This window comes from Haliotis asinina, chromosome 9, assembly GCF_037392515.1.
Source record: "Haliotis asinina isolate JCU_RB_2024 chromosome 9, JCU_Hal_asi_v2, whole genome shotgun sequence".
Lineage (NCBI taxonomy): Eukaryota > Metazoa > Mollusca > Gastropoda > Lepetellida > Haliotidae > Haliotis > Haliotis asinina.
Genome location: NC_090288.1, coordinates 12,787,139 through 12,804,031, shown reverse-complemented (window position 1 = coordinate 12,804,031; position 16,893 = coordinate 12,787,139). Strand labels below are relative to the sequence as shown.

Sequence of the window (16,893 nt, the reverse complement as noted above, 5' to 3'; positions counted from 1 at the left end):
GGTGTTTTTCGATGTAAATAAAGATATGTGAGTTATGTCTGTAAAAACAGGTGGATGTGTTGTCTATGTAACTACGGGTGGGTGAGTTATCGATGTAAATACAGGCGGGTGAGTTATCAATGTAAATACATGTGGGTGATTTACCTATGTAAATCAGGCTGTTACTTACCTACATACGTTTGCTTAATACTGCTGTTGCGGGCAGGTGTCAGTATTGATTCTATATTAAGTAAATCCGAACGGCCATATATACATATATAATATGTTAGATACAGTTCACATCGCAACCTTTTAAGGAAACACAGTATACACGGATCAATACACAACTGAAAAGTCTCGTTCTAAAACACAGATGCTATTTTGTAAATCTAAACACCTGATTTCCAGATTCAATAATTCCGAATCAAGACATAATCCGGGACAGTTTTAGCTAGCATTGGTTGTACAACGACCTGATTGAAACACTACAGACACTGGGCATCATAATCGGGCTTACATTACCGTCTTGAAAAATTTACATCGCAAAGATGTCATGTGTTTACGAAACATTTTGAAGAATTTGAATGAAAATTTAAGGAATCCAAGTATTTTATGCATTTTATCCAGGTTTTAGGGCTGCTCCACTTAACCAATTGACGTAGGACGGATATTAGCACGCTGCTAAAGGACTTACCATTTACGTGAATGTTTACTTATCATGAAGTCTTAATTGGTTTATTGCCTGTGCGCCGTCGCATGATGGGTATTATACTCTTTGGCTTTAGTTTGTTTGTTTAACGCCGAATTATTCCATCAATACGACGGTGGTCTTGTTAATAATCGACAATCCGGTGATCAACACCATGAGTATACATCTACGCAATTGGTATACGATATGTGTCAACCAACCTGACCTCCCGACCCCGTTAGTCGCCACTTACGATAATCGTGGGTTGCTGAAGATCGATTCTAACCCGGATCTTCACGGGTTTGCGTTATCTCTGAATTTTGTTCATCCGTCCATGTAATCTTCATCACCAATCAAATCGATTCCTGATTGTTCCCTGGGGTTTGAGATTGATGTTAACTGTCTTAGGTGTCCATTTAAGTGGGGGACAACTGTACCCGCAGTAGGTACGTTGTATGTTTATCGCAGAAGGGACCTTGACTGATTCAAAAGAACGTGATTGATTGAAATAAAAATATTAAGTCTTTTCGTATCAGAAAACAAACATGACATGGATATTACATACATGTAACCAATCAGTCAATCTTGTGTGTGTTTTTTTGTTTTGTTTTTTTTAGGACTCAGTGAATATTATATATTTTCAATCTTTAGGGTGCAATATTGGGTACGTAAATCCATGAGCTCGTTCCACAATTCGGCCATAGCATTAAAGTGACGGTACTTAAGATCGTTGTAGCGTTACGGTTGCAGCTGGGACAGGTTACATTCTCCTCATACAATCGAATGAAACTGGAACGTTTGCTTTTTTATTGATGCGGAATAATATACAATCCATACGCATCTTTTAAAAGTACCACTTGAGCTCAACTTGTATAACAACTGTGTGTTAGTGAGTAAGTATAGATGCAGGGACAACAGAAATCGACTTTACACATTGTACCCATCTGGGGAATCCACAGTGAGAGAGGGAGCCAGGGAGAGAGGCACACACACGCACACACGCACACACGCACACACGCACATACACATACACACACACGCACACACACACAGGGTCTTCAGTGCGGAGAATGTAGTTTTAAGCCGTTTAGCAATATCACGGCGCAGGACACCAGATATGTACCTGCACATTGTACCAATAATCACATTGTGCCTATCCCTGAAAAACACAAATATCATATTCGAGAACATGGGTAACATATTGTGATGTACGAATATTTTCATTGCCTTTAGCAACGGTTAATTTGAATGGAGGGCAACGGACTGCAATTAGTTTTTCGACTCGTCAACGTTTTCGTGATAAATAAACACTGCCATGTAGGTGCTGACATTTATTTTTGTTGAGGAATGTTTGGAGTGGAATGTTTGTCACGGTGATTATTTGCTTTGAAATAACGTCATTTTGACAGTTGGTGGAGTACAGATTAACATGTCTATAACAGTTCCCCCCCCCCCCCCCCCCCCCCACACACACACACACACAGCTCTTCGTCGTTGTAGACTGTCGCATGAGTGTTAGTCGTAAGAGGAGACTAACGGGATCGGGTGGTCAGGCTCGTTGACTTGGTTAACACGTGTATTCGGTTCCCGACTGCGTGAATCGACCTCATGATCACTGGACTGTCTATTATTAACAGTCCACCGCCACATAGATGGAATAATTCGACGATAAACAAAAACACTGAAGCCAAAGAGTAAAATACCCGTCATGCGACGGCGGACAGGCAACGATGTTGTTAACACACCGCCGCCATATAGCTGTAATATTGTCGCGTGCGGCGTAAAACTAAACTCACTCACTCCAAACAATGTTAAGTAAAAGTGAATTGCGGGGACTGGTGCAGGGAAGTTGTGGGTGGCAGTTTCCTCTTTCAAACAGGCGATCATTTCTGTAGAACCGTCCCAACATGTCAATTATTCACATTTGAAACCTGATACGTTATAAACCCTTTTTTCAATTAAGTTTCCCTAGCTGACGCTAACCATATCTCTTGTGTGCGTTTCCCGTTTGCATCCATTCAAATTTTCTCATAAAACCTGCACGATATTTAAAATTAGTCATCAGCCGAGCTCACCCAAGTTTATCTGTGAACAAACATTTCATAGAAATGATACAAGGAAGTTGAAATTGAATCCGCTTTGAGTATGTCAATGAGTTGAAGTTGAGCAATATCGACACGGGGCGTTAGCAGTAAATCCCTGTAATGTGGCACTACAGTGCTAAAGATGGGGTTACACGAAGTATTGCTTGTCCTGAACTAATCGGACTTGTGAACCATATCTGCCAACTTGTGTAATAACTGTGTGTTAGTGAGTAGGTATAGTTGTACGCCGCTTCTAGCAGTATTCCCGCAGTATTATTATCAACTTTACACATTGTACTCATGTGTGGTGGTGAGAGAGACAGAGACATGTGTGAACTCGGAAATTAAATCGCCTCATCGTTAATACTGGGTTTAAATAATATGACAATACTCTATCGTCTTTCAGATCAGTCGTTGAAGAAATGAGAGATCAGCTGTGTTGAGAGTTGCTGTATCGACGAAAGGTGGTGTAAACGCCATGTTGGATGACATAGGGTGAAAGCGAGGCTGCGCGTGACCCCGGTGAAGAACCTCCCGTCCCCGATGACGCTCCCGAGAGAATGTTTCCTCGGTTATCTACTGTGTTCAGGTATACGACCCTTCTAATCCTCATCCTCGTATCTGCCATCATGATCTTCCAACTAGGGACAAACAGTGACGTCACTTCCGATGAAATAATACTTCCTATGGAGGTTTATGACATCGAGCCTATTCGTCGGGAGGACATCATGACGTCACTTCCGAAGCACACTACCAGGTCTACCACGGCAGTAGAAGATGACCGGACGGACGGACATCAACATAAATCTGCGAACCCTCATTCGTTCGAATATCGTATCAACCCTGTCACGCAGTGCGCAGGACAGGAAGTGTTCCTTGTGACTTACGTTCACTCAGCTCCCGCCAATTTCAAAAAGAGGCAGACGATACGGGAAACTTGGGGGAACCAACCTATCCTCAAACGCCATAATGTCAGAGTCGTTTTCATAATGGGAACGGTTTCAGAGGCATACGTGATGAACATGGTGGACATGGAAGCAAACAGATACGGTGACATCGTGCAAGAGAGCTTCGTCGACAGCTACAGGAACTTAACCCATAAAGCTATTGCAGGAATAAAGTGGGTGTCTTCCTATTGCCCCAATGCTAAGTTTGTCCTCAAAACCGATGACGATATTCTAGTCAATTTCCACAAGTTTATAGAGTTTATCAAATCCACTGTTCAGAAAGCCTACGGGGCTAAAGGCTTGATTGTGTGTAATCAATGGATTCGTATGAAAGTCATGAGGGACAAGAGATCCAAATGGTACATTCCGAAAGAAGATTTCCCGGAGGACTACTTTCCGCCATATTGTTCCGGTTCTGCGTATCTAATGAGCGCAGACGTAGTGGACGGGATGTACAGGGCGTCAATGACAACCCCGTTTTTCTGGGTAGACGATTATTATATTACGGGTATGTTGATTCAGAGGCTGAACCTCACACATCGGCGGTATAACCAAGCGTATATTCTCAACCCTGGAGTTGTGGTGGACAAGTTCAACAACGATAAAGAAAACAATCTTGTATTTTTCCATGTCCACAAACTGAGAACGATGTATCAGCTCTGGAGAAACATGACAATGAAACACTTACACAAAATGTCATTAAGTGGTTCTGTTTCCCACCCGTTTAAGTCGTCCTCCACGCAGTCTGTATGAAGGCAGTCTTACCGACGCAGAGCCAAAAGACATTTCGGGACCGACCATTCCATAAGGGAAGGGAACCGGTTATTTACCCCAAAATACTTAATATCTGTTTTAGGTACTTCATTTTCTAATTTTGAAAAGGCTTGTTTCTGAAAAGTTGGCTCAGTCCGAGCATTGACCTATGAAATTTTCAATGAAATGTATCAATATCTTGAAAAACAAAATTCGCCAGGTCTCTTCCCCTCGTTCGCATATGAAATGGTTTCTCCCTGAAACGTTTGTACATAAGACTTACCTGTATGCCCAGGTTGCCAGTAGTCACTGCTTAGCTAAGACGGATGACGTTAGTTCCACGTTACAGAGGCGTCTGTGTTAATGCTACGGAAGCGTGTATGATCCATAGGCGTTACGGTTCCGAAAATGATCTACTCTTGGGCTTAATGTTTATGCGTTGTGCTGTATTACGGAAGCCTGTACGGGCCAGAAATCTTTGTAAGATGAATACCTTTTATAAATGGAATAGCATTTGAAACGCATTCGCATTTTCAAATACAAAATGACGGGGCCATTCCATACACAGTTAGGGTTTGCTGAATGTATTATTAATTTATTTTTTTCATGTTCTATATATATAGTTGCATTGAATATCTGAGGTCCTCAAAACAATGGGTAATATTTCGACGAAGGTTTTGCTAAAAGAGTTTTTGTTGAACACAATGGATGTCAAGCAGAGTTTGGGTTTTGATATTTTTGAGTCGCCTTTAATAGAACATGTGTGTCTCGAAGAAGTGTCAGAAGTTGTGTCCTTAGTCTGAAATAAGATCCCCCACTCGCTTTCCTTTCCCATGGTACACGTGAAGATCAGGGTTAGAATTACGACCCATGCTTGTCGTAAAAGGCGAATAGAGGAGTCGAGTGGTCCCGCTCATTATGTATTTGTACACGTCATCACTGAAGTCATGTTATTATGTAAATTAATGTAAATGATATATACCATATCTGTTTTTTTATGTTTTTACATTCCGTTTGACATTCCATCGAGAGATCCTGAAAATAATACTCCTGTCTCCATCTACCCGTGAGAATGCTCCCTTGTGTCGGACATCAACGGGTGTGGGTTTTTTTGTATTTGTATTGTTACTGTTAATATTTTTATGTTTGGGTTTCTTCAAAATGATCATAATCATAATCATCATATGGTTATGGCGAATAAATGTCCACTACATCCATCTCCGTAAACGCACCATTTAGGTTTGGGACGTGAAAAAACGTTTATCTTCATCATTTTCGAGGGCGATTTTCACAGAGCCACTGCATTCCAAAAATATTGCCTGTTGGTAGTTTTATTTTATTTGTTTTGCTATTCTTGAATGCCGTTAATCCTAATTTGTCCAATGAATGAAACCGTACGCTATACTCGTACAATAAGCACGTCGTTGTTCATTACACCTACCTCGTTAGGTCGGTGATGTTAAAATGGAAATGTATGTTTTTTGCAATGCGAGTATACTTTATGATGACATATGTTATCTCCAAAAACGGAAATGCGTGCGGTGTAATAATTAATGGTATATTTTTATGAAAAAGACGGTCAGCCCTTACATATCCTCAAATTGCTTTCAGGCGATTTGCCGTATCGCTAATACTAACCTAACGGGTAAACGAAACGAGAACACCATTTTCCTTAAACTAGATCCGGGGCGGTGGGGTAGCCTAGTGGTTAACGCCTTCGTTCGTCGCGCCGAAGACACGGGTTCGGTTCCCCACATGGGTACAATGCGTGAAGCCCATTTCCTGGTGTCCCCCGCCGTGATATTGCTGGAATATTGCTAAATGCGGCTTAAAACTAAGCTCACTCACTCACTTAAACTAGATCCCGCTAACTCAGCATTCTCTGCGTGAGTGAACGTTGTCGCTAAGATACTTATCTTTTGAAGCAGGGTGCTGTAACTTTAACTGTAACACTACGTCACACCACACTTCTATATAAAATAAATATTTTTATTTATAAATGCATTTATTTATCAACAATCGAGGCTAACCTATAATCTGTTTTTAAAAATACGTATTTAGATTGCTATTTCGAATTAAAAAGTTCAAATGAACTTAATGCAACAGTTCATTAAATCGACTCTTGCGTCCTCTACTGGCCGAAAATTATCAGTCAGGTGAACCCCACAGGGTTATGGCTACCGCAGCACTCTTTAAGTAGTTCGACTAACACCGACAACACCGCGTGCGACAATTTGTAATGTACGGAGCAATATTATATTGTGGTTTATATGCCATATGGTGTTCTTTGTCTGGAAATTGTTCGCCTCGAGGTTTTAATTATTGAAAATTGTTAAATTTAATTCTTAATTGTTATGAACGTTTAACTGCTCGATTCATTTACTGGTTTTTAGTGTGAAAACATTGGCGACATTTGGATATGCTAGGTAACCTTAGCTTGTAATTAATAATAGACGTTAATATCATTTTATGTGCTTTGAAGAAGCATTGATTTCATCGCAATGATAGTACAATCTCAAGTTTTAAATCTACTGATCTGTTTTTATTCAGAAGAGAATACACACGACGCTCTTAACAAATAAGGATGTAGTTTACAGTGATTTTAATACAGCAATTATATTACCTCAAATCGTTTAATGCACTCATACAGTCGGGTTAGAAAGAAGGACATTTAATAATGTTTTCAAAACGTATTGATTGTAACACAGGAATAGTTTAATTTGAAACAGTTTATTTATTTATCGATTCATGTTAGCATTTAGTACGCAATGATGACACAAAAAAATGTTCCCCTGGTCGACATTTTCCTAGGTTGGAGGCAATGTCACATAAGGAAGTTAGAATGTAAACCACCACCATTTTCCCTCAGAAGGTAACACTAGAAGTTTAATATGTACAATTAACTACTTGAATGCGACTGAATCATCATATCCGCGACCGATCATACAAGGCAGTTAACAGATACTTGTCCCTATTTATTTATTTATTTATTTATTTATTTATTTATTTATTTATTTATTTATTTATTTATTTATTTATTTATTTATTTATTTATTTATTTATTTATTTATTTATTTATTTATCAGCTCGCTGATTGAGGTTTGTGATATCAAACACATAACAAAATAGGGACTGGCTTGTCAGCGGTAATGTCGATAATGTCGAATGTCTTGCATTTTATGAGCGCATCAACTTACGAAACACAGTCAGGGACTCTCGTGACATCTCGTGCAGCTCATGCGAAACCACGAGAGTGCCAGAACACATGGACTTGCCATGGGCTGATTTTCACGAGAACAAATTCTTAAGAGATTGATGCTGCCTGGACCAACGGAACATCTAGTCGGGGTGTGTTAGTCAAACACAGTGTAGCATATCGAGCACTTGTCTAAGAGAGTAAGGCGGCCATGTTTGAATTAGGCGTTGGCATAGTGACATCGGGAACCATATACTATATGCAGTTGTAACTCTTTTGTTTAAGCTGCACTAAAACTTGAATGAAACCGATATTTCAGCAGCTAGATACATGAAACGATTATTTATCAGAGTTGGAATTATACCATCTGTTCACTTGCGTCCGAAATGTAAATTCGTTAGTGAGTGTGGTTTTACGCCGTTTTACTAATATTCCGACAGTATTACTGCGTTACTACACAAAACATCGGCTTCATACAGTATGGAAGAAGGGATCGAACCTGGGTCTTCCATGTGACGAATGAACGCTTTAACCATTGCGCCACCCCGCCACCAGTAGATGGACCGTAAAACATTGAAGTACTTTTTGTGTTAATCACACACACACACACACACACACACACACACACACACACACACACACACACACACACACACACACACACACACACATTTTCCCCTCCTGTCGACATTATAAGGCGTTCATTTAAATTACGCGTTTTGTAATATAATATACATGTACATCAGTAAGTATTATAAACTCCGTAAACTATAATTGGCAAAACTTAAACCCAGCTAAAGCAACACATTAAGAGGTTTAGTTGTGTAGGGAATGTCAGTCATTTAGATGTTACCCGAAGGGGTATATATATTTATTAACCCAACCCAATTAAGTTATAATGGAATAATGGAGAGTCAATAGATCAAAGCTATCACCGACACGAATTGGCTTATTCATTTTCACAATGAAATATGGTCACAATTTTCTGTATTTTTCTGATAGAGTTTTTATGTTTTGAAAGAAAAATATTGATGGCGATACCTTATGTACCTCACTGATATTACAGACTGTGTACCCTCGTTAATCCGGTCTCCGTTTGTCTGGATACCACACATCACATGTTATCGTGTGGATGCCAAAACGCTGAACATGATTTATGCTTGAGATTACTATGTAATTCCTCTTGATTTCAGTTAACAGTATCGTTCGGATTGGAGAGGTTTGACTGTATAGATCTAGAGTATTTCATAGTTCGTGATGATCCATATGATACTAAAGTATTGAATATTTATTATGTTTATGTTTCATATTTTATTCTGAACTTTACATTCCTGTGATTGTGTTGACATATCAAACAATGGGACCAACCATGGTAGGTGACTCACCTTACACAGTACGACAGGTAGGATCAGACGTGCTCCTCCGGTTCTTATTACATCCTGAAAGACTTGAATGTAGCGCCACCTGCCTGTCTCCTATCGTGTGTTATCGTCCTCGGCGTGTGTTTGTAAAAGTAAAAGCTGAAATTCGCCGAAAGGTGTGTGAGATTATCCCTGTAGTGTTACTAGCGTTACTCCCAGTTATGCTACATCCGGCGCCTATCGGTACTTCAAAGTTGTGCTTCCGGTTGTCAGTGCTGTCTTCACTCAACCAGTTGATCTGTCTGTCATTATTGTCTGTCTCCGTCATGAGGACAAATCAATACTTTTGTTATTAAAAGTCAATGGGAGAGCTTTTTATTTCATTGTCCGTGTTGTTTGTTTCGTGGAAGGAGTTTCATTAGTCCTTCGCACAGTTCATACAGTTCAAGAAGTTCAATCCAGCATTATCACGACGGGGGATAATCAAATAATACATTCAAGACGAAGCCTGTTACATTTTTCTTTTTTTTTATCAGTGTTTCATTCGCATTTCCATGTACAGTTTACATTACACTAAATGCATTAGGTGCCACTGCAGGTATTCATTAGTAGCAATGGAAATCTGCTGACCGAGGTATTAAATAGCAAAACAAACAAACAAACAAACAAACAAAAAGTCATTAGTGGCACGAGATGGTATTATGATAAACAAATTGTGTGTTTTTAGCTGATATTTAACGACACGAGAAGCAGTGTTTCAACCATACATGTATTCTGACGGCTTATTAGATTATCGTAGTGAGTGAGTGAGTTAGTTTAGTGTTTCGCCACACTGACCAATATTCCTGCTATATGACGACGGTCTGTAAATAATCGAGTCTGGACCAGACATTCCAGTGGTCAACAACATGAGCATCGATCTGCGCAATTGGGAACCAAGTCAGCGAGCCTGACCACCCGATCCCGTTAGTCGCCTCTTACGACAAGCATAGTCGCCTTTTATGGCAAGCATGGGTTGCTGAAGGCCTATTCTACCCCATTATCGTAGCTTCCCCTTCCCCTTTAAGGAACCAAGGGCAGGTAACTCAAGTGTAGATCAAACTTCATCGCCACGTTATTACACCACATAACCTTTATCATGTTTATTATATACAAGTGATCCCCACGCCTTGTTTAAGTCGAGTTACGACTACATCGAAGGCATTTTCTCTTTGGGAGACGACACACCTCACATCTGATGTCATGGTAGTAACGGGGCAAGCGTGGCCTATTTTCCGGTGTACGTGACGTCTTGACGTCATTAATACCGCCACAATGGATTCCTTCAAAACGAGGATAATGCTAGGCGTCTCCATACCCATTCACTATCTACGATCCTTCTTCATGTAAGCTCTAGTCCATTCCTGAAAGACGAGGGGCAGTGGGGTAGCTTGGTGTTTAAAGCGCCCGTTTGGGTTTGATTCCCGACATGGATACAGAGTGTGAAGCCCATTCCTGGTGTCCCTGGCAGTGTTATTTCTGGAATATTGCTAAAGGCGGTGTAAAGCTAAACTCACTCACCCGAAAGAGGGGCGGTGGGGTAGCTGAGTGATTAAAGCGGCCGAAGACCCGGGTTCGATTCTCCACATGGGTACAATGTGTGCGTGAAGCTCATTTCTGGTGTCTCCCAATGTATTATTCCTGGAATATTGCTGAAAGCGGCGTAAAACGGAGCTCACTCACTCCCACACTCCTGTTAGAGGTAGAAAAGTGACTACTAGGTCATGACGTGCTGTGCCTGATGCGTGGTCTGATGAGCGGAACAGCGTCTACGGAGACCTAATGATGTGGTTTGAACCTAATAAAAATACATCACAAATATTTGTTGTTTCCCTGCCTGATTTTCGGAATGAAGGGAATAAAGCAAGGGGTGGTCGTCACGAGTCAGTGTATCTGAAGGAGGATTTTAACAGACAGGCAGTTAGTGAGTTTAGTTTTATTCCGCACTCAGCATTATTCCAGCTATGTGGTCTGTAAACTAATCAAGCCTGAACTGGACACTCCAGTGATTAACAGTACGAGCATCCATTTGCGGAAAGGGGAACCTCATAGACAGCACGCACACGCACATGCACACTCACATGCACACGCACACGCACACGCACACGCGCACGCACATGCATCCACGTGAATCCACTGGACAGTGCCCACGTTTGTTAACTTGGGTAACAACTCCAACGGCAGCAATAATCGGGATACGTGTGTGTGTGCGCGTGTGTGCATGCGTACTATATATCGAGACATTCAGCAATATTCTAGCTACGTGAAGATGATCTGTAAATGAAAAGATGATCTTCTAATCTGGCCAGGCATCATGAGCATCGGTCACGGAATTTGGATAAAACGACACAAGGATCTTCACCGTCATCACCTTCACAATCCATTTGTCACATTTTTCTAAAAGTTGACTCCTTCTTTTGCCTTGAAGTGTCAGAAAGGTCGGAGTGAAGTTCGATCCCCCTCCAGATAAATGATTATACGTAAATGAATCATATCACGTAATACAAAACAATATATCCTGTCATCTTCCAGAAATAGTATAACGCACCTTCAATAATACCTGACATTCAATGTCCATACATACTTTAAGTCCCATGCTTCTTGAATACGAAAATAACCAGCAGTAACTGGCTTGCTCCAGGTCAACATAGCTGAGGCGCAGTTAATAAATATATATCCATAAACACATTTCAATACACATTCTACAGCTAACAAACAGTTACCACTTCCTATGAATCACATAAACAGGTAGAATGGGCGGATGAAAGGCGAATATTAACATTTGGCTCTCAGGTCCTGGTCCGATACAAACTGGCCCTTCATACGTCCTTTTAGCATGACTGTCATCAAGTCGTATGGAGTCCGTCCATACAAACACCTTTGTCCGAGATGAAATGGCCTGACCATGAGTACACTGTCCATGGCTGTCTGAATGGTGAATGGTGATAAGAACGTTTGCTTGTTTGTAAAGGACATTATATTCTGTCACATAATACTGTGTTGTTCCGTTCTGTATTTCGTTAGAATTCTTTCATTTGATCGTAGACGTACATATTTCGATCGATTATGTGTTGATCTGGGGTTCATACGGAAGGTGAAACGTGGGCGAGAGTTACCCGGAGTGGTGTAAGCCTGGTGTAAAGTACATTGTAAGGGGACATCTGATATTCTTGTTTAGATCCCCCCACCATTCCCCTAAATACATTTACACACCTGTACCATATACACACCAACACCCGGCACACGCATTCCAAAACTACCAAAAGGCACCAGTGCACAACCAGACCTATCTATGTGGAGAGTCTGGTGAAGAATTAGTGAACTCTTTTGAAGTTCTGCTCCGGCAAAGACGAATGTGCACGGACGGACGGACGCACCGACGGAGCGCATTTCAATAACTCCGCAAAACGCGATCAAAATGTCTTTATGAATTTTTTTATGAACACAGAATCTCACAAGTGAGTGAGTGAGTCGTGTTTAACGCCATTTTGAACAGTATTCAAGTTACATCAGATCAAGTCACGTCATTGTGCAAGAAAAGCTACAATAAACATCAGTGAAGCACGGGGTCGGGTACTCTTTTGGTTAGCCTTCGCCCCTTCACTCACTCACTCACTCACTCACTCACCCTCACTCACAGTGAAGCAGGTTCCTGGCGAAGGTAGTTCTTTCGAAAAGGTGCGAACTAACCATTCTAAAACCAACTTATTTTTCATTCAAACTATAACTAAATGATGTTCTAGGTGTCCGTGATGTATATAAAACCGTGTGTATGTTTGTTTAGTATTTGTTTCTTGTTTAAAACTCAGCATCGACCAGGCAGTCCAGCGACTGATGTCATGAGTATCGACCGACACTGTTGGAACATTAAGTGAGTCAATGTTCTTGACTACCTGATACATGTTCAGCTCTTACGACAAGCATACAGAGCATTTTGTCTGCAAACCATTAGCATGGACGGTCAAGAATATCAATGGAATCTGACCGAAGCGACCTGACTGAGTTTTCCTAAAGTTTTGACCTCAGATGACCCGAATAACTCGTAACTACCTGTAATCAACTCCCAACAGGTGTAAACAAGCATGTTTGACTTCTCTGCAAATAAAAGAAACCCAATAAAGAATTTGTCTGATGCATGAAAGGGTAGTCGTCAGTGAGAGGCTGCCTCCCTTCCCGAGGGCCTATAGAGGGAGCCAGTGCTCGACCCATGCCACAGCGTTCCGTTTAAACGCCCTATATCCCTCTCTCTTTGTCCATTGAAACAGGCACATTGTACGAATTTTACGACATCGATATACTAACGCTATTTGACCGCATGAATCGGAATGGACGTATATTTGCCAGTTCGGTTCATTTGACTGACCTTGTAAAATACGATTAATTTTGTTACATGGAATATTGTTTTGTACTGAAAAGATTTTAACATGTCATGGTAATAAAACATAAATATTATCGTTGTTGCTTAGATGTTGCTTAGTTCAAAATGGCCTGTTATTTTGTAAAGTCAGAAATGTATCGAAGGTCTGCTTCACTTCAATAACGATGAAATACTAGTACCTAATTCCCTACCAATGACATACCAATCTAAAATAGAAATATACTGAACAGCAAAAGAAACGCAACTCTATCGTTTTTCAAGTTTTTAAACAGAAGGCATAAACATGAACGCTTACTTTTATGAGATTTCATTTTTTCGAAACATGCGTTTTTCTTTCTGTTCAGTATACAATATATATCTGAAACAGCCTTATTTATCTAGCATCTGTACATTAAGACCCGTGAAGGTCCCGGGGTAGAATAGGCCTTCGGCAACCCATGCTTGTCATAAAGGGCGACTATGCTTGTCGTAAGAGGCGACTAACGGGATCGGGTGGTCAGGCTCGCTGACTTGGTTGACACATGTCATCGGTTCCCAGTTGCACAGATCGATGCTCATATTGTTGATCACTGGTCCAGACTCGATTATTTACAGACCGCCGCCATATAGCTGGAATATTGCTGAGTGCGGCGTAAAACTAAACTAACTCACTCACTCACTGACTGTACATTAAGATTCTGATAAACAGCCTAAAAAGCTGTACCACAAAAAGGACGACCTGGCTGTTCAGTAATCAACATTCCCTTGGCATTTATTCTAAAGATACAATTGTTAGTTTGGGGATACAAAATATAGATCTCCTTCTACGAAACATTTCAAAGTACATCATATGACTTGCCTCTCGAAAGTTGTTGGATCAAAGCTACAACGTTCAAGGCATCAGCAAAGGACATTTCCGTATTTGACACATCAGTGACATTAATAATGTCCCACGTATTTCCATATATTGACTTTCCTTTGCATGTGTTTGGTACGGGGCAGAATATGCTAATCTAACAAAGAAATGATACGAATATCAGGCACCATCACAGCTGACAATGCTATGTGTGTACTTCAAAACTGAAACAATAAAAAACAAACCTCTCATTATTTTCCCGAAATAATTCAATATGAAATCCACAAAGCAAAATAAAAGTTAAGGATTGTATAATGTTAATAATTCAAAATTCAAATCAACGGAAGCTTCTTCAAAGTGCACAAAATAGGCCCCGGCTGGACATTCATAGTGAAAATGATACAATTCTTTCCCTTGGAAACGTACATGTAGACATTCCTTTTCCATATTTCTGAACGGTATTGTCGGTAAAGCCAGGTCTGTCTTTGTTGGAAAGATTCTATAAATGTTCTGTATTAATTCTGTTTGTATTTTGTCCACGCAGGAACTGCTGAAGGTCGTTATTTTACTGTTATGGAAATGTATCGAATCCTTTTCAACTCTCTCTAAGAAACTAAATAGAGACCGTCACGCGATCATTATGCGTCCTAACACAGAGGTCACTGGAGCATGGATAAATAATTTGTGGTCACTGATAGGTATATATAGGTGTCCAACTGATGTTTGGACTGACACTTTGATCGGACTGTCAGAAAGTTCAAACAGAAAGCAATGGATGCCCATTCATCGTCTGTGGGATATTTGGAATTGTTGAGATAGTCCCAGACTGGACATAGTGACGTAATCTGTTTATCATTCATTATGTGCAGATTGAAGTACTTGATAATTGTTGGATTCCTCTGCTTCTGTTGTAAGTATCTCCTATTTTCACATGACCATCAAAGGGGATCCCAGTTTAAAATTGGTTTGTCTGCCGTAGAAGGCCACTGACGAGATTGGGTGGTCAAGCTTGCTGACTTGGCTGACATGTCATTTGCGTGTATGATCATTTGCTGTTTCAAAGGCATTTAGAAGTTGGAGGAATCAAACTAAAAGTGCTTTATGGTTCAACGTCTTTACTATACAAGGTCACAACGTTTCGAGACAGATTCTAGTCTCTTCTTCAGGTGAGGTGAAGAAGAGACTAGAATCTGTCTCGAAACGTTGTGACCTTGTATAATAAAGAAGTTGAACCATAAAGCACTTTTAGTTTTTGTTCATTTGATCAGTCACTGTTCAAAGTGTTTCTCGAGACTTGATTAATATGTCGCTTTTATGTCGGTGGAACATTGGGAAGTAAACTGAACAGCAAAAGAAACGCAAACGTAGATATAACTAATGTTAAGAACAATAGTATTACACTTTTCAATTTCAGACTGAGGTGTCTATCCATCAGATCTCAATCACGCAACTGGGATATTACTGAGTGAGGTGTTAAAGAAAACTATTTTTTTATTGACGTGACCTGATCTCAAGCAAAATTGAAAAAATACATTGTGATTCAATAAGAATACACCAAAAATGAAGTCCTCACCAACGACTTCCTGACGATTTTCTTCTCTTTTAAGTATCCGCGTCCGTGCATACACAAAAACAACCGTATCTTACTCAGGCTCAGCCGTGTCAACTAATGGTGCCTCCTTCAGCAATTCAGATAATTACCGCAACTTTCCATCGAAGACAATTGTTCCTCCGCATTTCTCAATAATGGGTATTCTCATGTCACCTTGGCGGAGTTCACAAGAAACACCAGTCTATAATGGCAAATAGAAATATCAGGAACCAGCAATTAGATTGACACCTAATAATCTCGTCAAATATCCATTTTCGTTCCCCTTCAAGAACTCCCGCTGCCAGAGAGGAATTTTCGATTTAAAAGGCGCCAAGTTAAAATTAACCAAAGTGAATTATTGACCTCATTATGGCAACCATTCCGAATGCTGACATTAAAACAATTTACGTCCAGTTATAGCGAGTAGTATTGGCTGATGCTTGTACGCGAAAATACCATGGTATATTACAGACCAATATCCTACAGAATATTTGCGGTTTGCTAAAGTTGTGATCATGATAACACCAGCTAATGAGGTCTCAAATAGAAAGTGGTAAACAGAAATGACAAAACCCTTCCACTCCCATAGGGAATCTTTGCTAAAAGCAGTCTATTGTGCAATTATGTCGACACCATAAGTATGGTATGTTTGATGCTCCACTCAGCACTGCTACGGCTGTAAGACAGCTGTATACAAAAAATCGACTCTAGTCCAGATAATCCGGTTACTGACAATAGGAAATAGGTTCAAGAATCGTTATAAAAAAAGTGATGACACCAGATGTTCGAGCAAAGGTGAGCGTATCCTGGCCCACCGGTGGCGCCAGTCATATACACATGCAAAGCTTTGTGAGTGAGTGAATTTAGTTTTACGCCGCACACAGCAGTTTTCCAGTTATATGTCGGTGGTCTGTAAATAATCGAGTCTGGACAAGACAATCTAGTGATCAGAAGCCTGAACACCGAACTGGCAACGTAGATACGATAACATATGTGCAGGCTCTTTCACCCGTAGTGTACAGTACGCAATCCGTTGGTATAT

At 40.4% G+C, this 16,893-nt stretch overlaps 1 protein-coding gene across 2 annotated transcripts in view; it reads left to right on the top strand.

Annotated features, from left to right (window-relative positions):
* The window catches only part of LOC137296043 (beta-1,3-galactosyltransferase 5-like), a 70,970-nt gene extending 65,535 nt beyond the window's left edge, over window positions 1-5,435 (top strand). The window contains exon 2 of one of the 2 annotated variants that reach the window (XM_067827687.1): window positions 3,158-5,435. In XM_067827687.1, coding sequence (XP_067683788.1) covers window positions 3,312-4,451 — 1,140 coding nt within the window. In that variant the 5' untranslated portion in view covers window positions 3,158-3,311 and the 3' untranslated portion in view covers window positions 4,452-5,435. The remainder of the gene's footprint in view (window positions 1-3,157) is intronic. The other variant, XM_067827686.1, reaches the window with a different exon arrangement.
* The last annotated feature ends 11,458 nt before the right edge of the window (window positions 5,436-16,893 follow it).